At 34.4% G+C, this 25869-nt stretch overlaps 1 protein-coding gene across 1 annotated transcript in view; it reads right to left on the reverse strand.

Moving 5' to 3' along the window:
• Positions 1-25869, reverse strand: part of KIAA1328 (KIAA1328 ortholog) — a 238183-nt gene that overhangs the window by 118316 nt on the left and 93998 nt on the right. The window contains exon 6 of the mRNA XM_023531545.1: positions 15804-15931. Coding sequence (XP_023387313.1) covers positions 15804-15931 — 128 coding nt within the window. The remainder of the gene's footprint in view (positions 1-15803; positions 15932-25869) is intronic.

Genomic DNA, 25869 nt, shown 5'->3' on the forward strand with positions numbered 1-25869 from the left:
CCAGTGTATTCTTCATATCGGACACTAATTTTCATCTGTGAAAGTTTGATTTATGTCTTTTTTGCATCTGCAGTGTTACTACTTGATTTGTCTATGGAATATTGGTATAATAATGTTTTAATATTCTTTGCCAGTTATTATATCATCTGTATCAGTTCAACTGATTAGTCTCCTATAGGCTGCATTTTCCTGCTTCTTTGCATGCCTGATAACATTTAATCAGATTCCAAATACTATGAATTTTACCTCCCTAGTTATTACAAATGTTTGTGTTTCTATAAATATTCTTAAGCTTTATTTTGTGACATATTTATTTGGAAATGTTGACATTTTCAGATCTTTCTTTTATGATCTGCTAAGTGGATGCAAAAGAGTATCCAGCCTACGACCATTTATTCACCATGACTAAGACAAGATCTAATACTCTAACCAATGCCCTATGAATTATGATCTTTCTTCTCTCTGGTTGATATTCTCACCTGTTATTTTACTAATATGAATTCTAACATGAAATGGTCCTTTCCTTTGAAAAGTTCCTATCACTTGCTCCTCACCAATTAGGTTTTCCTTGTTAGTTAAAATTAACTACAAAGTAATAATACTTCTCACTATCTCCTTTACCTTCATTTAGGTCAAACATCATTACATATTCTGAATTTACAACAATGAGACTACTAGAATATGCCCATTATTTATATTTGGTGTCCCTATTACTATAATATCTTGTTTCTATTCCAACTTTTACTCTGTTTTTAGGGCAGCACCAAATACTTCTTATTTTTTGTGCTACTATAATTTCATCACTTCTGTATCTCTTTCCACTTATCTTTACTCAAATGCTTTTAACTGTGATTCCACCAGCAGAATAAGTTTTTTGTTTTTTTTTTTTAAATTCTTAAATCACTTGGAAGTATGAGCTGACATTGATATAGACCTGATTTAATGGCCCAATTTACTTCTCAGTCTGCTCATGGAATGCCTGCAATTTATATCTATGACGGACATAAGAGCTCCTCTAAGGTGCTTAGAAACTCTAAGGTTTCTAAGAATTGAGAAGCACAGTGGTAGGTATTCATGTAACCTTCTTTCAGGGAATACTAGCCTGCAAATTTGAGCGAGAAACAAATCTGTAGTTAAAGGCTTGGCTGCAACTAAGAGACCATACTCTTAAAGAACTGAGCAAAGCAAATCCAAAAAGCAAAAAACAGTGGCAAAAATTAAGAGGAAAGTTTTGGTGCTCTAGCTTACAAGAAACAGAAATAACCCCATTAGACAAAAGAGTAGGTGTATAGTACACTATATTTCTATTAATCTTTAAGTGATACTAATGATCAAGAGAAAAAGAGAGTAAGGAGACTAGACATAAGGAAAGTTACAAATAGGTTAAAGTCTCAAGTCTGAATACTGATTAAGCATACTTAGATGCAGAAAAGAGTTAACATAGGAGGACTAAGACTGCTTGCTATCTTCAGAAAGGCCTGCTTACAAGGCTGGCCCTTGGCTGGCATATGGGAGCTTGGATTTGGGGAGTATTCTTACCATTCCCTAACTAATAAGGACATTTTACTGTGTCTAAATGGTTTGTGCAAATAATATGGTTTATGTTGAACATGTGCTTTCCTTCTGGGAGTCTGGAAATTTATGTATGCTAGATAGAAGGTGCAAATATATAACCAGATTCCAGTAAGAACCCTGGGCACTGATCCCTAATGAGCTTCCCTGGTAGAGAACACTTCACATATGTTGTTATAATTAGATGCGAGAGGAATTAAATGTATCCTGCCTGACTCTACTTGGACGAGATTCTTATAAGACTATCTGGTTTCCTTCAGACCTTACCCCATGTACCTTTTTCTCTTACAGTTCCAGTTGGGTGTCCTTCTCTATGAGACAGTGTTCTGAGTACTCAGACAAATGCTCTGAGAGAAGAGGTACCAAGCAAGATTCATTTCCTCAGTGGTGTAAGCACAGAGAGAAAAATGGCAGTCACTTAACCTGTCAAGCAAGCAGGCTTTTATCAAATACTTATTTCATGCCCAAAACAGAGCAAAATGTTTAAGCCTACACATCTTTTGAAGGCTCTGAACACTGTGCAAGGGTGTAAGCTAAACAGTCCAAAAGATTCATAAATCAACAGAGCTTTAAACCTAAAAAGTTAGTGTGTCTTGACTCAGTCTGGAAGAACTCAAGTTAAAAATATGGTTGGCTAACCAACTAGAATAGTATTACCTTCCAATGCCAATGAAAGGCCTTACTGATAAGCAATGAAAGATGAAGGAACAATGGACTGAGCCTTTGAGTTGCTCCTTTTGTCCATCAGTGCTGTATTTAAGGAGACACAAAGTTACCTTTTATGTTTATACTTCTTTCTAATCTATTCTCTTAACATGTTGTCTCCCATAGTAGTATATTTATAGCTGACTGAATAAATAGTATGATTATTATTCTTAAAAAAGCTACTAAAGTAACCAGGATGATACCACACTCTAAGGAGTATTTATCAGAGCTTTCTTTTGATCAATGCTCTGTTTGAAATGAAACAAATTTACTTAGCAAAACAGAAATCATTCATATAGTCTGGGAGATTAAGATCATATAACAATACAAGTCACATACTGAACTTCAAATCCAAATTAATCTGACTGTTCCACTCTCAGAGATTTCTTCCTGCTCAGTATTCTTAAGATTTAGCCTCATAAAAGATAGAGCTGGAAAGAACCTTAGATAACATGATCTATTCATATGTTTGACAAAAGAGACTTAAGGTACCCCTCCTGCGGCATTTAGAATAGAATATCTTGCATTGTTTTCTTATCTATCCAACTATCTATCCTGCTTTCCCTCTCCTCCTTCTAATATATCCATTATGTCTCTTTAATCAGAAAAAGTCACTATAAGGGAAGACCTACATCTACTTTGAGTTTTTGGTGGCTAATGTAACCTGGAAAAAGGCCTGCAATAATTATATCTCATTCTGACATTGAAATTTTCATTGAGTTTGAGTAGCTATATTTCAACAATAAAATTTTCTACTAACGGATAGGTAAAAACATGTGCAATGAATCTAACAAGCTCAGCCATAACTAATTCGTCTCTTAAAATTGTCAATTTATTGGTTATAGGAACTTAGAAACTCATAGCCAAGCATTAATCGCCACTCCAGAACTGCACTGTCCAACATGGTAGTCACTAGCTACAGGTAGCTATTAAAATTTAAATTAATTAAAATTAAAATTGAAATTCAGTCTCATTAGGCACATTCCAAGTGCTCAATAGCCACATTGGTAACATACTACCATACTGGGCAATGCACAGATAGAACAGTTCCAGATAGTTCTATGGGACAGAACAGCTCTAGGAGATGTTCTGCTAATAGGGTAACTGGATTCACAAGTGGTTTCTCAGTGCCTTTCTTTGTTTTGCTTATTTTCCATGATGTGCCTAATCCAGAAGTTTTCCATCATGACAAAGAGTAAGTGTATATCTAAGGCACATATAAAAAAAAATACAGTAATAAAGCAGCCATGTGGTAGGGCTTTATAATTATTATTTCTCTAAAAGACAAAGATTTGGCCATTAATTCTAACTGAAGGAGACAAAAGCTTTAATTAGTCTTTTTTTTTTTAATTTGGAAAAGTTATTTAGAAACAATACAAGCAATAAGAAAATACATTAACATTCATATTCTCTTTACTCAGATATGCCTATTGTTTACATTATACCCTATTTTCTTTATCATTTCCACATACAGACATTTGCACACATACATATATATATTTTGGTAAAGTATTTGAGGTAACTTTACTTATTTCATGACTCTTCACCCCTAAATACTTCAAAGAGCATTTCTTATGACTAGGAATATTCTCTTACATAACCATAGTAATTAATTTCATAAATATTATCTAATCCATCACCCACATTCTGATGTTATCAGCTGACCTAATAATATTCTTTACAGTATATTCCTCCAAACATTACAGGATATGGTCTAGGGTTAGATACTGCATTCAGTTATCATATCTCTTAATTCTCCTTTAACCTGGCATATTTCCAGAGCCTTTGTCTTTTATGACATTTCCATTTTTGAAGTATGCAGTTCTCCCATCCTTTATTTAGTAGAAGGTTTAGCAGAAGGTTGTGTTTGTCTGATGTTTCCTTGAGATTTATATTCAGGTTATGCATTCTCAGTGAGAATAGTGAATGGGTGTTTTGTTATCGCAGTTTAACATCTGGAGACTAAGAATCTACCTGTCTTTCATTGGTGATGTTAATTTCGATCACCTGGAAATTTTTTCCACATGGTGTAATTACTGTTTCCTTTTCCCTTGCAATTAATAAGCAGTCTAAGGGGAAGCACTTAAAGGCTATGCAAATATTGCGCTCTTCCTCAACATTTCTCCTTAGATTTAGGAACCAGCGATGACTCTTCCTTGATCTAATCTTTCCCATGATGGTTTCAAAATAATGATTTTCCAACTTTAGCACTCTTCCCACATTTATCTTTCAGCATTCCACGTCAGTAAGAGTCCACCTACCTTCCTCAACCAATCACCCATCCACCCATCCATCCACGTGTGTATGTATGTATCTATTACTAATATAAATTCATGAATTTCTATTACTTCCCCAATAGTGTATAATTAATTAAATCGCTACTGTTCTCAATCATTTAGTTTATTTAAGTTTTTATTAAATAAGATAGTTCCTATATTTGGTGACATTATTTAAAAATGAAACGATGACTGGCTTAACTCAATCCCAAATTGGCTGGAAATGTTAGGCCTGATGTCTGATGACAAAAAAGCAGGTAAAGGGAAAGGAAGGAGAGAGAAATGTAGAAGGCTGAATGGTGTAAAGTGTCCTCATATGGACATCAGACCTATGAAAGGAAAGTGCCCAGAATGAAATCAGCCACTGGCTTTCTAGCTATACCTGTTAGCCACAAATAGAAATGTCCTGTTTTATGTTTTGAAAATTGGCTTCTATTTAAGGGAAAACATATGGTTAATGAGTTAAGCATCTGTGCAAGAAAATTCCTGAGAAATCATGATGTACTGCAAAATGGGGCTAAAATAAATGGAAAAGAATGACAAAAGTGTCAGTATTAGTTGAACATGAATAGAATCAGGACTACAGTTCAATAAAAAGATATGGCTATCAGTACCTTTGTAATTCAGCAACTTCGCAATTATTTATTTTACTCACCAGAACTAAAAACTATGCAGTGCTGCCTTGCATCCCCACCTCTACTATCTAATTCAATAAGTGCTCAAAGGTTCTAATGAAATGTGATTTTTTTTCAACAGTTAATTTAGAGCTGCAGAAAAGGGCAGACTGGTCACTAAGTGATTACTCTTGAAAAGGAGAAATCTCATGAAGTCTAAAAGAATAAGAAGACAATGCTTCTTATGTGAACATTTAGAATTAAGTCTTCTGGCTAGGCATGTTCAAGATGTCAATCACAGAAATTAATTTCAGTTTCAGAGTATGGTGTGCTTAAGGACAGCAAAAGTAGACTATGAGCAACAATCCTATTGGTGGAAAGTAAAGAAAACAGGGCTCCAGCAAGCAAGGAAAGCTTACTGGGAAATCAGTTCTGAGAGGGTTTCTGAGGTACATGTGTCACTCGGTAGAGACAACTTTCACACAACCAACCTTCATACATAAGGAGAGTTTGCTGGTGATAAAAATTAAAAAGGGGGTGGGGAGAAGGCTGGGCAAAAGGGGCAGAAAAAAGTAAAGGAAAATTGAATAAGAAAATGAGGTAAAGTTAGAATAGAAAGGACCTTACACGTTTTTCTTCTTTCCTTCTACTGTCTCATTTTCTAACTTGAAGAATGGAAAATCAGAAAAATTAAACGATTTCTCTATGTGCACACAACTGAATTATCAGAGGAGAGCAAAAATTAGAACCCCAAACTCATTTTCAACCAAGCAGCTGAAGTATAAGAGAAAGAGCACTGACCTTGAGATGACTTGGTCTGGGTTTGAATCTTTACCACCACTGGCTCACTCTACAGACATGGGCAAGAGTCATGACATTTCATGAACACTTTGAAAGAAATTCTGGCAGTCTAAGAAAAGTGAATTAACAGAGACTTTTGTGAACAGAAATTAGGGTATCATTAACAGCTGTGAGTTCATGTTAAGGGATCCCAAAAGTAGAACTCCAAAATATAAGTGGTAAGACCTATAGAAACCAGAGAGGACTTGTTACTTCATGTACATAGGAGATGCAATTTCAAATAGTACTGAGGGTATAAACAGGGTAAATATAGAAAAAAAATACATTTGCATTATCTTCCCTGTTCCTCTCCACCCTGAAGTCTCTGAATCCTAACAACAAAAATCTAAAATAAGGAGTAAGTTTTTCTTCTTGAGTTTTGAGAGTTCTTTGTATATTTTGTATACAAGCTTATCATACATGTGATTTATGAATATTTCCTCAGAGCTTGGGATTTGAATTTTCATTCTTTCAGCACTGTCTTTAGCAGGCTAGTTCTTAATTTTGGTAAAGCACAATTTATCAATTTTTCTTTTATGAAACATGCTTGTGATGTTGATTCTAAAAGTTTTTTTTCTTTACCAAGGTAAAAAAAAATATTTTTTTAATGTTTTCTTCTAGAATTTTTATAGCTTCAGGTTTTACATTTAAGTTTAGGTACACTTATGAATAGGTCTAATTCTGGATGCTGTATTCTCTTCTATTGATCTATTTGTTTATATTACTATACTGTATGAATTACTAGTAGTTTTAAAATCAGTCTTGTTTGACGCTTTCTACTTTAATATGAATTTCAGAATCAGCCTCCTGGAATTTCAGCTTGTATTGTGTTGAATCTACAGATCAATTCTGGGAGAATTGACATATTAATAGTATTGGTTTTCTGATCCATAAACATAGTATATCTTTTCATGTATTTAGTTGTTTTAAAAATTCTTTTCCAGAGCAGTTGTCAGAACACAGGTCACATTTATCCCTATGTATTTATATACGTTGATGCTATTTTAAAATGGTATTTAAAAATTTAGCAATTTTTAACAATATAAAATGTTTTTAAGTTTCAAAACTTTAATTTGTTGTTAATATACATACAACTGATTTAATTTTTTTATTTTATTTATTATAAATACACTTAAAATTTATCATCTTAACCATTTTTATGTACAGTGTGTTAAATACATTTATAACGTTGTGCAACCATCACCATCATCTATTTCCATAGTCTTTACATCCTGAAAACCTGACACTCTACACCCATTAAACAATAACCCCCCATACCAACCCCGCAGTCCCTGGAAACAACAATTCTACTTTGTCTCTACAAATTTTGACTGCTGTAAGAACTTCATAGAAGTGTTATACAATTTATTTTTGTAAATTGTTCTTGTTTCTTGCAACCTTCTTAAACTTAAGTAGTTCTAGTAGATTTTTTGGTAATTACATAAAAAGACTGTGTGTAAACTTATACTTTGTGTAGACTTACATTTTGTTCACATCATCTTCAAATAAAGATAGCTTTAGTTTATTCCAATCTGTATGACTTTTATTCTTTTTTTTAAAATGACTTCTAGCTCTGGCTAGAACCTCCAATACAACATTGAATAGAAGAAATGAGAGAAAATAACCTTGTCTTATTTCTGATTTTTCACCATTAAAAGTGTAGTACTACCTATAAGATATTTTGAGATATCCTCAATTGGATTAAAGACATTCTCTTCTATTGTTTTTGGAGCTTTTGTCATGAATGGATCTGGGTTTTAATTTTTTTTGACTCTATTGAGAGGAATATGTATTTTATCATTTTTCTGACTGTTAATGTGGTGAATTACACTGATTTTCAAATGTTAAACTAACCACACATTCCCGAGATAACTATCACTTAGTTATAATGTAATATTTTTTAAATCGTTAGATTCAAATTACTAAAATTGTGTTAATTTTCGCATCTGTACTCATGAAAAATATTGATCTGTAGTGTTTTCTTTTTGTAATGTTATTGTCCTGTTTTGTATCACAGTAATGCTGGCCTAAGGTTAAGGAGTTGAGAAATATTACCAGTTGAATTTTCTGGAAAACGTATGTAGAATTATTATTTATTTATATTTTAAAACTGAGGTATAACTGACATATAGCATTATGAATTTGAATTCGGGTGTATGACATAATGATTCAATATTTGTATATATTTGGAAATAATCACCATAAGTCTAGTTAACATATGCCACCATACATAGTTAAAAATTTTCTCTTCGAAGAGAACTTTTAAAATCTACTCTCTTAGCAACTTTGAAATATGCAAGACAGTATTATTAACTATAGTCACCATGCTGTATATAACAAATATAAATAATAATGTTTGGTAGACTTCATCAGTAAAGCCATCTAAGCCTAATGTTTTCATTGTTGGAAGCCTTTTAGCTACAAATCCAATCACTGTTATAGGGCTATTAAGGTTATCTATTTCTTCTTGAGTAATAAGGTTTGGCAGTTTGTGCATTTTAAGGAATTTGTCCCTTATATGTAAGTTGTCAAATTTATCAACAAAGCTGTTCATCATACATCTTTATTTCCCTTTCAATATCTATAGAAACTGTAATAATGTTACATATCTCATTCTTAATATTGGTTATTAATATCTTTTCTTCCTGACCAGCCTGCCTAAAGGCTTATGGACTTTACGGATCTTCTCAAAGAACCAAGTTTTGGATTCAGTGACTTTCTTTCTTTTCAGTTTTCTATTTCATTGACATCTGCTTTCTTTGGACTTAATTTGTTCTTTTTGTAGTTTCTCAAAGCAAAAGCTTAGGTCAGTGACTTGAGACATTTCCTTTCTCATATAGACGTTTGGTCCTATATGCTTCTTTCTAAGTTCTGTTTTATCTGCATTCCGCAAATTTTGATGTTTCGTTTTCATTTCATTCAGCTCAATATATTAATTCTCCTTTGATTTTCTCTATGACCCATGGGTTATTTAGATATTTGTTACTTAGTTTCCAAATATTTGTTGATTTCAGAGATAACTATTAGTTATTAATTTCTGATTTAACACCATCGTGGTCAGAGAAGTACTGTGAATAACTTGAATCATTTTTAAGTTATAGTGATTTGTTTTAGGGTACGGAATATAAACTATCTTATTAAATGTTCTGTGTACACTTAAAAAAATGTATTAGACTATTGTTGGATGAAGTTTTCTATACAAGTCACATCAAATTGGTTGCTGTAATTCTTTACTAATTTTTTAAATCATTCTATCAATTATTGAAAGAATATTAAAATATCAGACTAAAATTGTCAAGGTGTCTATTTCTCCTTGTAGTTCTATCATTTTTTGCTTCACATATTTTGATGCTGTTTTTAAGTGCAGAAATATTTAGCATCATTATGTTCTCACAATGAACATTTTATTATTATAAAATGGACTTCTTTTTCCAGAAATATTCTTTGCTATGAAATACACATTGTCTGATATTAACACAACTACTTCAGCTTTCTTTTTGTTAATATTGGCATGGTAAATCTTTTTTCATCCTTTTATTTTTAATCTTGTTATTTGTTTCCTAGTTGTCTCCTTCTGTTCCTTGGTCCCCTTTTTTTTTCTTCTGCTTTCTTTTGGATTACTTTTCATGATTCCAGTTGAGCTACTTTGTTGACTCATTAGTTATAACTTTTTGTCATATTACTATAGGGTTTAGTTTAGAGTTGATAGCATATAATTTTACTCATCATAATCTATCTTCAGGAGATATACGCCACTAAAGATATCATATAAGAACCTTACAACATTTCTGGGTTGATTTTTATTTTAATTTTGGGGTCATATTTTCCTCTTCCTTTACAGGGTTGGTAATTTTTGATTGGATGCCAAACATTATGAATATTATGTTTTTGGTTGCTGAATATTTTTTATATTTATGCTTAAGCTATAATATGCTTGTGACTTATTTAGATGCAGTTGTCTTATTTTGAAACAGATGCTATCAAATATAGTTTTTAAGATTTGTTAGGTACAGCCAGAGCACCTTTTAGTCTAGGGTTGATTTTGCCCCTCTGTTGAAGATCCTTCTAAGTACTATACCTGATACCAATCTGGCTGGTACATACAGGATCTAATCCTAGCCTATTTAAGTTCCAAAGATTGCTCCCTCTTTCGGTACTTCTTTACCCCAGACTCATTTAGTAGTCTCATACTTATGCATTAATCATTACCTAGTGTAAAACTTGAGAGAGAGACCCTTTGCTGATCTCTGGAGTACCCTCTTATTGAAGCTCTCCCCTCACTGGTTTTCTGCTCAGCAATCTCACACTACCTTAGCCTCCTCAAGCTCCCAGCTCTATCCTCTCTCCTCATGGAGACTACCAGTCCCTACGTGGGCTTCCCCTCTCTGCTTCGCCAGTCAGAATCTCTGTCTAAGCAGCATCCTCAGGGAATTGAATGGCTCATGGTAGTTTGTTTCTCTTTTGGGGGCCACTCTTCCTTCAGTGGCTGATGTCCAATATCTTGAAAACTTTTATATAATATATTCTATCCAGTTTATTTGTTTAGGTAGATGCATATATCTCATCCCAGTTATTCCACCTTACTGGAAGTGGAAGTCCTGGAAGAGCTTTAAACTAAGAATGAAAATAGGTTTACATTAATAGTGGCTATTGGGACTGTAATAAATATTATAAAGTCATCTCTGTGTGACAGGTAAGTAACAGCATGTATACCAGCTGTTTACTTACAACTCTGAATTGTACCAGAGTAGATTCTAAAATTCTCTGATAATGAAAGTGGATATGGCAAATGACTCTCAACTAAAGAGGAATCATGAAAAAAAAAAAAATGGAAGTAACTGTAGTCCCAAGATTGTGTGGCACTGAGTAATGGCAGTGGAAATAAGACAGGTATTTAAGTAATTTTGGCATACTGTCACAGGTGAAGATCTTCATTTAGCAAGTCAAGTCTTACATATGCAAGTGATAGTAAACAATGTAAGCAGCTCTGAAAGAGGAGAAGGATTGATATGATGGTGGAAAGAAAAGCCAAAGTGATTAGAATTTGAAAAGCATCTAGAGACTTGGAGAGAAATAAGAAGCCCAAAAAGAATGGGAAAAAGAGAAACAAGAGGAAATGATGAGCATTAACAGAAAAGGGACTAGAGAGAAATAATACTAATAAAAAAGAATATAATAACCAGATCAGAACAGCAGAGATTCATTAATATGCATTGCCCATGTCTAAAAAGTGATGATGATTATATACATTTTACAGAAATTAGAGAAATCACAAGAAGGTTCTAAATCCACATTTGTACATTTATTTACCAAAAAAAATGAAGAGTTAAAAAAACAGTAAGGTAGGCTTACATACCAACATTTTAGAAATATAGTGGAAGAAGCTACTCGAAATGTTGCTGAGACTATCTTAATATAAGGAGTACTGAGGAAAAACTATAACATTTCTAAAATGGTACAGCCTGTCAAATAGCATCATAGCTTGAGGTGACATTAAGGTTCACAAAAAAGTAACATTCAATTATGATAAAAGCTATATTCTAAAATGTATATTGGTCAAAACTATGGCTACTAGATCCTCCCCTTTCCAAGACCAAGGTTATACTAAGTACTGTTTCTTAAGATAAGGAAATGGAGTAACAGACATACATCAGTGAAATATCTCAATCTAAACAGAAAAAGTGAAAAACCTTTCTAGAATCCCAAACTGATGGTTATCAGATGGGAGGGGGCTTGGGGGACTGAGTGAAGGGAATAAGAAATACAAATTGGCAGTTACAGAATAGTCACAGGGATGTAAAGTACAGCATAGGTTATATAGTCAATAATATTGTAATAACTATGTATAGTGCCAGGTGGGTACTAAAATAATCAAGGGGATCACTTTATAAATTATATAAATGTCTAGCTACTATGCTATACACCTGAAACTAATATAAAATAATATTAAATGTCAATTGTAATTAAATAAAACCACAAAATCATTTAAGGAAAAACCTTTCTAGAAGCTACTGTGAAAACTGAATAAAATGCTGAATGAATTCCAAAATGAATGTAAAATGCATTCATCTTTGAGGCAAAACAGGAAAGAAAATGAGGAAAAACAAGGAAAAAATTCACCTTGTAAATGGAGCAATTTCTTTTCAAGGAAATGGCAGAAGTCAAAAAAGAAAATAAGCCAGGGCATTCTTCTGAAGAACTGTGGATTTAATACAACTATAAGCAAAACCTATAATATGCAGTTTGAGCCAGATGGAAACCAAAGCAAAGTCTCTTAAAATCAAATGAATGCCTCATGAAGAATGAGCTGCTGCCATCTTCATAACAGTACCTGGAGACTGGAGATGAGTTTTTTTTTTTTTTTGAGAAAAAATAAAATTTTATATATACCTAACACTATGGCTACTCACAGGAAAAGCAAAGAGAGTTTCCCATCATCTCTACTATATTGGTGGTCTGATATTCAAAACTCTGTATGTCAGATTAAGAAGCCAATGAGGTTTAGTCAGAGAAACAAGGATATCTAAAGCAAACATTTTTTAAAAAATTTTAATTAGTTTCAAGTATACAGTACATTGGTTAGACATCTATATAGTTTATAAAACGATCCGCTCCCAATTGCTCCCTCCCTTCCCTGACCCTCCACCTAGCCAACGTATTCATTCTAATTGCATTCCCTATGCCGTGCTCCCTATCCCCGTGTCCATCAAGCCCGTATTACAGAAAATGTTGGAGAGACTTCTTTAAGATGAAAAAACATGTATCAAAAACAGGAATAAAGAATGATAACAACTACATTCCTATTAATAAGTACCTCAAATGGAAAAGAATTAAGAGCTCTAACTAAAAGACTGGATGAATGGAAAGGAAAATAAGACCCCTACATGTTGCCTGTAAGAGACTCATTTCAGATAAACAGACACAGACTAAAAGGAAGGGGATGGAAAAGCATATTGCTTTGATGGACCTAGAAGGTATTTAAGTCAGACAGAGAAAGAAGAATACTATATGATTTCACTTATATGCAGAATCTAAGGAATAAAAAGAACAAACTCATCAAACACAGACTCACAAATATAGTGGACAGTTTGGTAATGGACAGAGGGGAGGGAAGTTTGGAAGGCTGAGAGAAGGGGGCAAAGCAAACATTTCTTAACTATCTCAAACTTTTCTTGTTTTTCTTTAAGAAACTATGAAGCTAAATTGGTTGGCTTCATATCTTGGCTTTGCCAACTTGCTAGCTGTATGACCTTGGCAAACTACTTACTCTCCTCTATGAAACAGAGATAATAACCTCACTGGGTTATTGTAAGGACTAAGTGATTTAATATATGTTAAGAGCTTAGAACAGTACTTGGCACACAATATGTACCATATAAATATTTGTTAAATAAAAATAAAAAATATTTATTAAGCCAAACCCTAGGCTCTGAGTACACAAAGATCAATACATCAAGATGCCTATTTTCAAAAAAGCCTGGGGAGGGAGATGAATGAATAAACAATCATTACAAAAGAATAAGAAAGGTGCTATGATAGAGATGAGCACAGTCCACTTGTGAGCACATAAAAAGGACATTTAACTTAACCACATCTTCATTCAGGCTGAGTCTTTGCAATGATGCCCTTCTTAACAGTAAGTAGACGTATTGGCCAAATTTACCCAGTTCCCATAAGGAAAGAAGAGAAGATGCTTACCTTTGCTCAGCAAAGGGAATCCTGTTACAAAGAACAAACCAGATGGTATGGGAAACAAGGTGATAATCTCTACTTGGTATTCAAACTTAAACTTATTTTCCCTCTCTATGTTCAAATGGCAGACTCTACAAGTGGCCTTTAACTCTCAATTCATTTTCATTGCATATAAGATATAATCTAAAACTTGACCACTAGGTACTTTTTGAAAACATGTTTTTAAAACTTTCTCATTATTAAGTCAAAATGAAAATTCGAAACTCTTTTTTTGGGGCAAACTGTTGTCTCCATATACTTGGCCAACATTTTCATTCTAGTATTTGTGATTTTTGTGTGTGTGTGTGTTGCCCCTCAAAGTTAAGGTTAAGGAGGGCAGTGTTAAATGTGATCAGTCTCTAGTGAAACCTCCAAGAATCACTAGCTTGAACAGAACACTAACACCTGAGAAAGTTTTCTTTTCCCCCAATTTCAGAAATAGATAGAAAAAGGATTAGGCTTCCTTATCTAGATGTCTTTAGAGCCCCCTAGTGACAACTTCTTGACTTTCAGTACATGTCCTTAAAGTCATAAGACTCTATATTGGTCACTGAAAGGCCTCTCTGACTCTCCTCCCATATCCTTGACAATGGGTTGCCCTTCATTTTTGTGCGCTGTAACACACCTACATCATGCAGAGGGAGGGCGTAAAAACGCAAAAACTAAAGTAAAACATCAGAGCGCAACAGGCAAGGAACACTTTAAAAACTGTTTTCAAAGTGGCAGGATATATCCAGATAAATAATCAAGATTAACTGCCACCTTCCTCTGCATCATTTTATAGCCTAGGTTTTCAGAAAACAAAAGAAAATATTTCAAGTTAGAATACAAATAAACCATGCATACTTTGGCCATTTTTTATAAATGTTAGGACTTCAAAAGAAAAGCATATGCTAAAAATCAAATTTTACCACATTCCAGCAAAATTATTTCTTTTCTTAAAAAAAAATTTTACATATGCCCAAACATTTTTTCCCCCAGCTTTATTGAAATATATAGACAATTAGTTGTTCGTATTTACATTGTATAATTCAATGAGTTTGAGTTTTTTTCAATTATAGTTGGCGTACAATAATATATTCATTTCAGTTGTACAGCACAGTGATTAGAGGTTTATATAACTTACAAAGTGATACCCCACTAAATCCATATGTCCAGACTTTAGGTTCAAAACTTGTTTACTTGGCCCAAACTCTTAACCCATCTGAGACAGTTGCCTCTAGGTTGAATAGCAATGGTGTTCTTTAGAAGGGCTGCAAAAAACATTTAGGACCTGATACTATTCAAAGGGGGAAGATAACACTATAGCACATTATCCATGCTTTAATACCTAACATGAATGATTCTGACCCTACTACACAGTTTTTTCGAAAATATTTTACTATATAAGGCTTATCTTCATCCATTTGAAGATTTAAACTCATGTGGATATGAAAATGACATCAATTATCACTTTATAGAAGGCACGATTTACGTCTTTAAAGTTTGTTTCACATTAAAGTTGGCAGGGTTCTGAACATTCATTTAATTACACAATATACACCATTTGATGATACATATATAAATATTTACCAAAAAACAGTCTCATATATTTATGTAATTAATATACATATATACAAACATAAAATCATGCAAAATATTCTAATTTTATTCAATTAAAGCTTTAAGTTACCAAGTCACTTTTATTATTCTAACAATGTAAGCATGAGTTAGGAAAGGCTTATTAGTGTTTTCCATAACGACAATGAGTAACAAACAGCCCACCTGATCTTCATTAAGCAACAAAACAGTGAGTTTTCTTTACCATTCCTGCTGTGTTTTCATACAACCAGGCACTTCCCCACTGACCTACAGCCTGCTTCAAGTAATCATTCCTGACCTCTGGGGCTCAAGAACAGAGGAGGAAAGGGAAAGAGGGAAGTAAAAGACATCAGCTCAATAACGTGCTGTATTTGCATGTTTTAAGATAATATTATATACCATGAGACAATTAAAGTAAAAGGCAAATGAGTCTTCTGACATTTTGCTGATCCATTAAAGACAAGAAAAGAATAAAGATGCTTACCTGTTGTTCCTGCATTCTAGCAGCATCGAGTTCAGAGAGAGACATGGTGAGCTTCTCCTGCTGTTCTGATAGATATTTCTGATAGAGGCTTAGAAGTTCTTGGCATTCTCTATACTGTTGCTGAAGAGGTAAGATTGCAAATTAAGGGAAAAAAACCTAATAAATGGAGTCAAACTGTATCCATGAGTGCTGCTTTTCAGATTCCAATAAGCAAAATAGAGGCAGAAATGCAACCACATTTGGTGAGGGTGCAAGTAAGTGTAGTCTTCAGAGGAACACAGTACATGTATTCCTCCCCAAACCCCTAAAATCATGAAATAGTAAGTCACAAAGAATAATAATGGGCATCCCATTTGATGGGAAGTTTCTCTCTCAGATCTTTAAATCTGAATAAATAAAAAGAAATATAAACACATGCAAAAGAATGAGGCTGAACCACTACCTCGCACCACATACAAAACTAACTGAAAATGAATCACTGACCTAAATGTAAGAGCTAAAACTATAAAACTCTGAAAAGTAAATCTTTGTGATCTTGGATAAAGCAATGGTCACTTAAAAGTACAGAAACGAAAGAATACAAAAACAAATTGGACTCTAAATTAATAACTTTTGTGCTTCAAAAGACACTATGAAGAAATTGAAAAGTAAATATCTCCAGAATGAGAGAAAATATTTGTAAACCATATATATGATAAGAGGCTGGTATATAGAATATATGAAGACCTTACATAAGTTAACAATACAAAACTGTTAACCTAATTAAAAATGGGCAAAGGACTTGAATAGATATCCCTCCCACCTCCCCCCCCCAAAAAATATAGAAATGGCCAAGCAACACAAGAAAAGATTTTTGACATCATTCGCCATCAGGGAAATGCAAATCAAAATCACAATGAGATACATTTTGTATCTATTAAGATGGCTATAACAAAAAGTCAAACAATAGTACACATTGACTAAAATATGGAGACACTAGAAGCCTCCGACATAGCTGATGAGAATGTAAAGGGTGCTGCTGCTTTGGAAAATAATTTAGCAGTGCCTCAAAAAGTAAGACATAGAGCTATCACATGTGACCCAGAAATTCTACTTCTAGGTATGTACCCAAGAGAACTGAAAATATATGTAATACCTTGTACATGCATATTCAGAGCAGCATTATTCATAACAGTGAAAATGTGAAAACAACCTAAATGTCTACCAAGTGATAAACAGATAAGCAAAATGTGGTATATATATGTACAATGATATTCAGCATAAAAAGAAAAAAGGTATTGTTATATGCTATTATATGAATGAACCTCGAATATACTGTGCTAAAGAAGCACCTCCCCACACACACACACAAAATAAGCAAACACAAAATACTACATATAATATGATTTCATTTATATTAAGCTGTTGTTATTCTTTTTGTTTTAAATACCTCTTGCAATGAGCCAGGGGAATAATACTCAGTTCTAAGTATACCAGATGACGAATAAGAGTTACAGTCATCCATGGCCACTTTACTTTGTCTTCTCCAATTTTATTAAGTGCCTATTGTATGAGAAAAGCTGAAGGAAAGAAAAAGAAATGTCCAGGATAGGCAAAGCCATACAAACAGCAAGTGCATTGGTGGTTGCAAGGGGGCTGGAGGTAAATAGGAAGAAACTGCTAATGATTATGGGTTTTGTGGCGAGGTAATGAACATGCTCTGGAATTAGATGTTGTCTTTGCACAGCTTTAGGTATATACTCAACACCACTGAATCATATACTTCAAAAGGGTGAATTACATCTCAATAAAGCTGTTACCAAAATGAAAAAATTCAGGGTAGAAGTGGTGATACTGTTCTGGTAAAAATAATTACTGCCTAATTTACATAGAAAGTTCTAACTATATTAAACATAAAGGGATATAATTAGATTTTTGTCTTGTTTGTTAGTTTTGCACAATGTTAGTAAAGTCAGTGTTTAATTAATAAAACCATCATTAGGAAACTTTATGCCCATATTTTTTTTTATAGTTTAGTATGAAGAACATAGCAACCTAACCTAGGGTACTGTCTTCCACAGCTCCTCAAACTTGCAAAGTGCTCAAGATGAAGATAACAAATGGAAAAGGTCACCCAACTGTGTAGATCAGGTGTCTGGGGACAGACAGTTCTATGCGAGTGAGTTCTGCTCCTCACTGCTCGTTGTGGAATTCCCTCCCCAGGCCCATTTTTTTCTCTCAAATCATTTCTGACTCTTCCCTTTACACTTAATTATGTATGCTGTTGGCATAAAAAATACTGTCCAATGAGATTATTCTGTATAAATACTTTTACAACAGGTTATCATGATTAAGGTGAAAATGGTATTGCTTAAATGTCAGAAATGGTGATTGGTTTCAGTATTCTGTAACATTTTTGTAACCTAATCATTGCTTCTGGGCAGATTCCTGTTCTAATAACCTTTGTCAATCATGACTGCATAAATAACCATTTGCTTCATTATTCTTATTATTAACCTTTAACAAAAAAGGAGCTAGTGATGGCTTATAGAAGAGGAGCTGCTCATAATGAAAGGAGAGGTTACTAAGCTCAAAGAATACATTAATTAGAAGAGTTTGCTGACTACTCAGCATCTTAAAAACAACAACAATAGAATGAACAGTGGTCTAAATAAGCTAATATGTTTTCAAAGGCAATCTATACCAGACCAGGCAGGTTTTATATTTCCATGTTTTTTGTCAGCAAGCTCGAAAAGACAGTAACAATTGTGGTGGTCCCAAGAATCTCTGCCATAGATGTATAGAAAAAGAATTTTTTTTATCCTAGCTGTTACCATAGACAGTAATGTTTATAGTAGGTGAACAGATTAGCTTGAATACAGAATATGAATTTGACTCTCAAAGAAGCTAGCACAATTATACAGCCTAAAAGTCCAATACAGCCATGAAGACAAATTATAGGCATACCTTGCTTTATTGTGCTTCACTTTATTGCGTGTTTTACAAATTGAAGCTCTGTGGCAACCCTGTGCCAAGCAAGTCTAATAGCACCATTTTTTTCTAACAGCATTTGCTCACTTCAAGTCTCTGTATCAAATTTTGGTGATTCTCACAATATTTTAAACTTTTTCATTATTATTATATTTGTTATGGTGATCTGTGATTGGTGATCTTTGATATTACTATGGTAACTGTTTTGAGGGCATCATGAACTGTGCCCATATAAGAAGGTAAATTTAATTGATAATGTGTGTGTTCTGAGTGCTCCACTGACCGGCCATTCTCCCATCTCTCTCCCTCTCCTCAGGCCTCCTTATTCCCTGAGATGAAACGATATTGAAATTAGGCCAATTAATAACCCTACAATGGCCTATAAGTGTTCAGGTAAAAGGAGGCTTGCTCATCTCTCACTTTAAATCAAAAGCTAGAAATGACTGAGCTTAGTGAGTAATCCATGTCAAAAGTAGAGATAGGCGGAAGGCAAGGCAACTTACACCAGTTAGACAAGTTGTGAATGCAAAGGCAAAGTCTGTGAAGAAAATTAAAAATGCTAATACAGTGAACACATGAATGATAAGAAAGTGAAACAGTATTATTGCTGATATGGAGAAAGTTCTAGTGGTCTGGATAGAAGACCAAGCCAGCTATATCATTCCCTTAAGCCAAAACCTAACCCAGACCAGGGACCCAGCTCTCTTCAATTTTATAAGGCTGAGAGAGGTGAGGAAGCTGCAGAAGAAAAATTCAATGGTAGCAGAAGTTGGTTCGTGAGGTTTAAGAAGCTGTCTCCGTAACATAAAAGTACAAAAGGAAGCAGCAAGTGCTGATGTAGAAACTGCAGCAAGTTATCCAGAAGATCTAGCTAAGATAATGAATAGAAAGTGGCTACACTAAACAACAGATTTTTCAATGCAGACAAAAAACTGGAAGATGTCACCTATGATTTTCATAGCTAGAAGTAAATGCCCAGCTTCAAAATTTCAAAGGACAGGCTGACTCTTTTGTTAGGGCTAATGCAGCTGGTGACTCTAATTTGAAGCCAATGCTGACTTACCATTCCGAAAACCCTAGAGCCCTTAAAGATTATGCTAAATCTACTCTGCTTATGCTCTATAAATGAAACCATAAAGCCTGGATGACAGTACATCTATTTACAACATGGTTTACTAAATATTTTAACCCACTGTTAAGACCTACTGCTCAGAAAAAAAATATTCCTTTCAAAATATTATTGCTCATTGACAATGCACCTGGCCACCCAAGAGTTCTAATGGAGATGTACAAGGAGATTAATATTGTTTTCATAGCTAACACAACATCCGTTTCGAAGCCTATGTATCAAGGAGTTATTTTGACTTTCAAGTCTTATTATTTAAAAAAAAAAACACATTTCATAAGGCTATAGCTACCATAGATAGTGATTCCTCCAATGGACCTAGGTAAAGTAAATTAAAAATCTCTGGAAAAGATTTAACATTCTAGGTGCCATTAAAAACATTCATGATTCATGGGAAGAGGTCAAACTATCAACATCAGCAGGAGTTTGGAAGAAGTTGATTCCAACTTCATAAATGATTCTCATAGATGATTTTGAGGGGTTCAAGATTTCAGTGGAGGAAGTAACTGCAGATGTAGTGGAAATAGCAAGAGAATTAGAAGTGGAGCCTGAGATGTGACTGAATTGTGAAATCTCATAAAATTTTCATGCATGAGGAGTTGCTTCTTATGGATGAGAAAAGAAAGTGATTTCATGAAACAGAATCTATTCTTGGTAAAGCTGCTACAAAGGTGGTTGAAATGACAACAAAGGATTTAGAATATTACATAAACTTAGTTGATAAAGTAGCATCAGGGTTTGAAAGGACTGACTCCTATTTTGAAAGAAGTTCTTCAGTGAGTAATATTCTAACAAACAGCATCATATATTACAGAGAAATAGTTTGTGAAAGGAAGAGTTAATCAACAGGTCAAACTTCAATGATGTCTTATTTTAAGAAATTGTAACACCCACCCCAACCTTCAGCTATCATCCTGAGTCAGTAAGCCATCAACATTGAAGGAAGACCCTCCACCAGCAAAAAGATTATGACTCACTGAGGGCTAAGATGGTAGCATGTTTTAGCAATAACATTATTATTATTTTTATTCCTACAGCACCCGGTCTTCCTACGTAGTCTCCCATCCAAGTACTAACCAGGCCCGACCCTGCTTAGCTTCCAAGATCAGACATCGGGCTTGTTCAGGGTGGCATGGCCAGAGTCCACGGACTGTGGCTCCACTGGTGCGTGAAACCAGGACCTTCTTGCGTGTAAAGTAGACATGCTAACTACTATACTATGGAACCACATCCAATAAAGTATTTTTTAATTAAGGTATATATAGTACTTTTCTTAGACATATGCTATTACACACTCAAGAGACTATAGTATAATGTCAACATAACTTTTTACATGCACCGGGAAACCAAAAAATTCATATGACTTGCTTTATTGTGATACTCGCTTTATTGCAGTGGTCTGGACCCAAATCTGCAATATCTCTGAGGTATACCAGTATAGGCAAATTAATTTAAACACGTTATGTGGCAAAATATCAAAATATGCAGTCCTATCTTTATCAATTTCTTAATACTGTCTTGATTCACCAAATTTTGGAATGTCTCTCTTTTCCTGGAAAATCCAAAATATGTGTCCACAGAAAACAGTATTTTCCTTTCTTCCCAGCACAATGAGACTTTAACCCTTTACCTAAAGAGAGGAATTTCTGTTAGGAAAATGTGGTAAAATGGCTTCTTCACTGATTTGGGGGGAGAGAATATAGTGAGAAGACATATTTAACATAATCCTGGCCAAGTGACAGAAAAGAACACAACAAATATAGAAAAATCAAACCTACGGGAAAGTGTACTCCGAACCATGGATGTAACTCTAACACGATGGTGTTAACAGTCTGGTGGTCTGCCCAACCACCATTTAAGAACTGAGAAAAAGAGCAGTCATCACAACCTCATCAAAGAAAAAAATTTCCATAAGAAAACAATATAAAATAATATTAATAAGCAAGATCACATCAGAACCTAAACATCAAATCAATTAGCTGAAATGGCTGCTGGAAATGGTTATTTTGCAAAGCTTAAAGCCCTAACTCCAAAATGTATTACAGTAGTACCCCTTTATCCATGGTTTTGCTTTCTGTAGTTTCAGTTACCCATCATCAAAAATATTAAAAGAAAAATTCCAGAAATAAACAATTCATAAGTTTTAAATTGTGCATCTTTCTGAGTAACACGTTGAAATCTCATGCCGTCCCACCCAGGATGTGAATCAGCCCTTTGTCCAACATATACTTTCTGTTTATGCTACCAACCCATTTGTCACTTAGTAGACTGCTCAGTTATCAGATCCACCATTGCAGTATCTCGGCACTTGTGTTATTACTTAATAATTACTTAATAATAGCTCCAAAGAGCAAGATTAGTGATGCTGATAATTTGGATATACCAAAGAGAAGCTATAAAGTGCCTCCTTTAAGTAAAAAAAATGAGTATAATACAACAAGCTATTTTAAGAGAAAGAGAGACCACATTCATATAACTTTTATTACAGTATATTGTTATAATTATTCGATTTTATTATTATTGTTATTAATCTCTTACTGTGCCTAATTTATAAGTTAAACTTATTATAGGTATGTATGTATAGGAAAAAAAACATAGTATGTATAGGGCTCAGTACTATCTGTGGTCTCAGGCATCCACTGGGGGTCTTGGAACATATCCCCATGAAGAAGGGGGTCTATTGTATATAGAAAAATAAAACTAAAGACCAAAGCAGGATGACTAGTAAGATGAAAGAACAAAAACTCTATGTGAGAGAAAAATCAGAGGTGGAAGAAGGACCAGAAGACAGGACATACTAAAAGGTTGCCAAAAGTAGAAGGTGATTGGCTTAAGCTGGAAGAATTCGTCTGGAGCAGCAGGGATCACCCACCCCCATCACCCTGCCCCACCCTTGCCTCAGATATCTGGGAAGCTTGGATTTGGTAGTTAGTAATCATGATTTAGTACAGAGTCAAATGAAAGGATGTCTTCCAGTTTTAAGAAAAATAAGTTCTGGAGGAACTAATGTATAGCCTGGTGACTATAGTTAACAATTCTGTATTGTATACTTAAAAATTTCTAAGATTATAAATCTTAAATGTTCTTCACACACACACACACACACACACACACACACACACACACACACACACACACACAGTTAAATATGTGAGGAAATGGATGTGTTAACTAACCTTATTGTGGTAACAGTTTCAGTGTATACATGTACCAAATCATACTGTACACCTTACACTTACACAATGTTGTATGTCAAAAATATCTCAATAAAGCTGGAGAAAAAATCAAGAGGCTAAGAGAAAGAGATCTGAACAAATAAGGATAACATGTTCTAGGAAAGACATTTAAACACAGAATACAGTGGAGATTTTTTTAAAAATTGAGGTGAGTGATCACTTTGACCACACGGAGGGGAAGTCAGGAAAAGCCCCAGAGAATATGTGACCATAGAAATGAATTTTGGAAAAGGACTATACAGATGCACTGGGTAGGTGGGGTGGGGAGTTCCCTCAGCTGAGAGATCATCAGGAGCAAAGGCATGGAAAAATGAAACAGATATGCACATTAAGAGAATTCCAAGTAATACAGAACAGATGGTTAACTGGTCATCATAAGGAGGGAGAATGAGTGAAGAGGCTGCAGAGATAAACAGGGCCCAGATCTTGAATGTTATACTAAGTTGTTTGAATTTTATTTCTATAAAATTTCATTGATGTCTTACAGCCAATTTTCATTTTATAGACACCTTTGGTAGGAATGTGAAGGATGGATTAAAGGGCTTAAGAATAGTATCACGGCAACCAGTTAGAAAATTGCTACAACACTCTAAGAAAGAGATAAGAGAGGCTTGAACTGAAGTAACAGTGGTAGGAATTTTGCGAGGGAAGTGATTGAAAAGGGAAATTTAAGACATTGTCAACTTATGAATTAGGTGAGAAGATATATGACCGGATGCACAGTTCCATTTACCAAGACAGAGAATGTAGAATAAGTAAGAGGTTTGGGGGAAGAAGGTGCAGCTTTTACACATACTGAGTTGGAAATACTTGGGGAGCATTTAGTCAAGATGGCCAAGAGGGGACACTTGGATCCTTGGGCCTAGAATTCAGAAAAGAAGTCTCAGTTGTAAGAGATTCGGGAGTTAATCACGTTGTATGTGGTGGCTGAAGACATAAGAGTGTATAACACTATCCAGGGAGTGTGTAGTTTCATTCATTTGTTTGCTCAGTCTTTCATTCATTCAAGAAATGAGCTCCATAAGGGCAGGAACATTTATCTGTTTCCTGCTGAATTCCTTAGCCTATGTAACAGATGCTCAATAAACATTAAGTAAATACATTTACTGAGCACAGTAACGTCTGTGCTAGATGCAAGACCTACAATGATGAACAAAACCAACACTATTTCCTGCAGTGACCTTACCATCCAGCAATGAAGGCAAGTAATCAAACACATACTTACAATAATGTACGATCAAAGTAGTGGCAAGAAGATTATATAGTGCTATGCTAGCACTTCCAAAGGGCACCTAAATGACTGAGGAACCAGGGAAAACCTCTTGAAGAAGAAACATTTAAACTGAGAGAAGAGAAGAGGACCAATGTAACAACAATATGTGAAGGGCAGGCAAAGAAAAAAGGAATCAATAAAAAGATGTAGTCAACTGTGTCCAAAGCTGCAGAGGCCACACCAGTTAAAGATTGAGTTGAGGAGGCTATTGGTGACCTTTGCCGAAACACAAGTGTGACATTACTTATGTGTTCACCAATTCCCCTACTGTTCTGGTAGTCGAAAGTTATGCTATTTTCATATCAAAGAAAGAAGCTCCTGGGCAGAAAGAGATGCTTTGTTCAGGATCACCCTGAGATAAAAACAGCTGACCATGAGGCGAAACTCTAATCCATTAGTCACAGACTCCAGAAGTAAAGAACTCCAAGATTTTTATATGGCAGGTACTCCTTTCACTCTGAACACCTACATGCTATATAATAAAGACAGCATACACTTTGTATTCTGCTTAGAATGTTTTATCTGCCCCCAATGTTACAAAATTCCTACTTATCATTTCGAACTCAGCTTTTATGTCATCTCTTCCTTCATGCTTTCACTGACCTCCCAGGTAGAGTTAAACACCTTTAGAATAAAAAATGGCGTATAGCTAAAATTATTTTATACATTACTATTACCTGAAGTGGCCTGTGTATTCCCACAAATCACAGTATATTGATCTTGGTATCTCTGTAGCACACAGCATGCACTTCAAAATGTTAGAGGAATGAATAAAGAAATAAAAATAAAGGAGTGCCTACTGAATTTCATGTTAGCTTTCAGTTTGGAACTGAAACAAGTAGATAGACCATGTGGTCTTTAAACTAGCCAAGAGGATAGCTAAAAATACTGATTCATTAAAAAATTTAAATTGTTCCAATCTCACAAGATTTTCCCATCTGAAGCAAACTGCTTTCCAGCCATGCCAAATTTCTCACCTCACAATCATTTCCTTTTCTCCCCTTTCAAAAAACTATACGCATTTTTCTGACATAAACACAGGTCCAATTTACATATCTTTTTTGTTACTCAATGACTATATATGCAACTGAAAATGGATTGTTGGTAAAATAAAAACTGATACCAAGATGAATTGATTAGCAGTGACAGACAAGAATTTCATATGAATGATTACACCCTTTTTATTCAATTGTGGTCTGTGCTGGACTACAACCGAATGATACGAGTCTGAAAATTTCCCATTAATTTTTTAAAAAGAAATTTATGGCAAATTCAGTGCAAGGTCACAGTGCAATATCTTGATGACAGTAATCTTTGATGAGAGAAAGAAATCTCTAAAATAAACAGAGAAAACTTAAATGTTCTAAATACTTACAAAGGGAAAGAAGAGTCAAATGCCTCACCCAGCTCTTTCTGGACTCTAGTTTGTCTGAATAACAGCAACAAAAACATGAGCCATAG

The sequence above is a fragment of the Pteropus vampyrus genome, unplaced genomic scaffold, assembly GCF_000151845.1.
Source record: "Pteropus vampyrus isolate Shadow unplaced genomic scaffold, Pvam_2.0 Scaffold3, whole genome shotgun sequence".
NCBI lineage: Eukaryota > Metazoa > Chordata > Mammalia > Chiroptera > Pteropodidae > Pteropus > Pteropus vampyrus.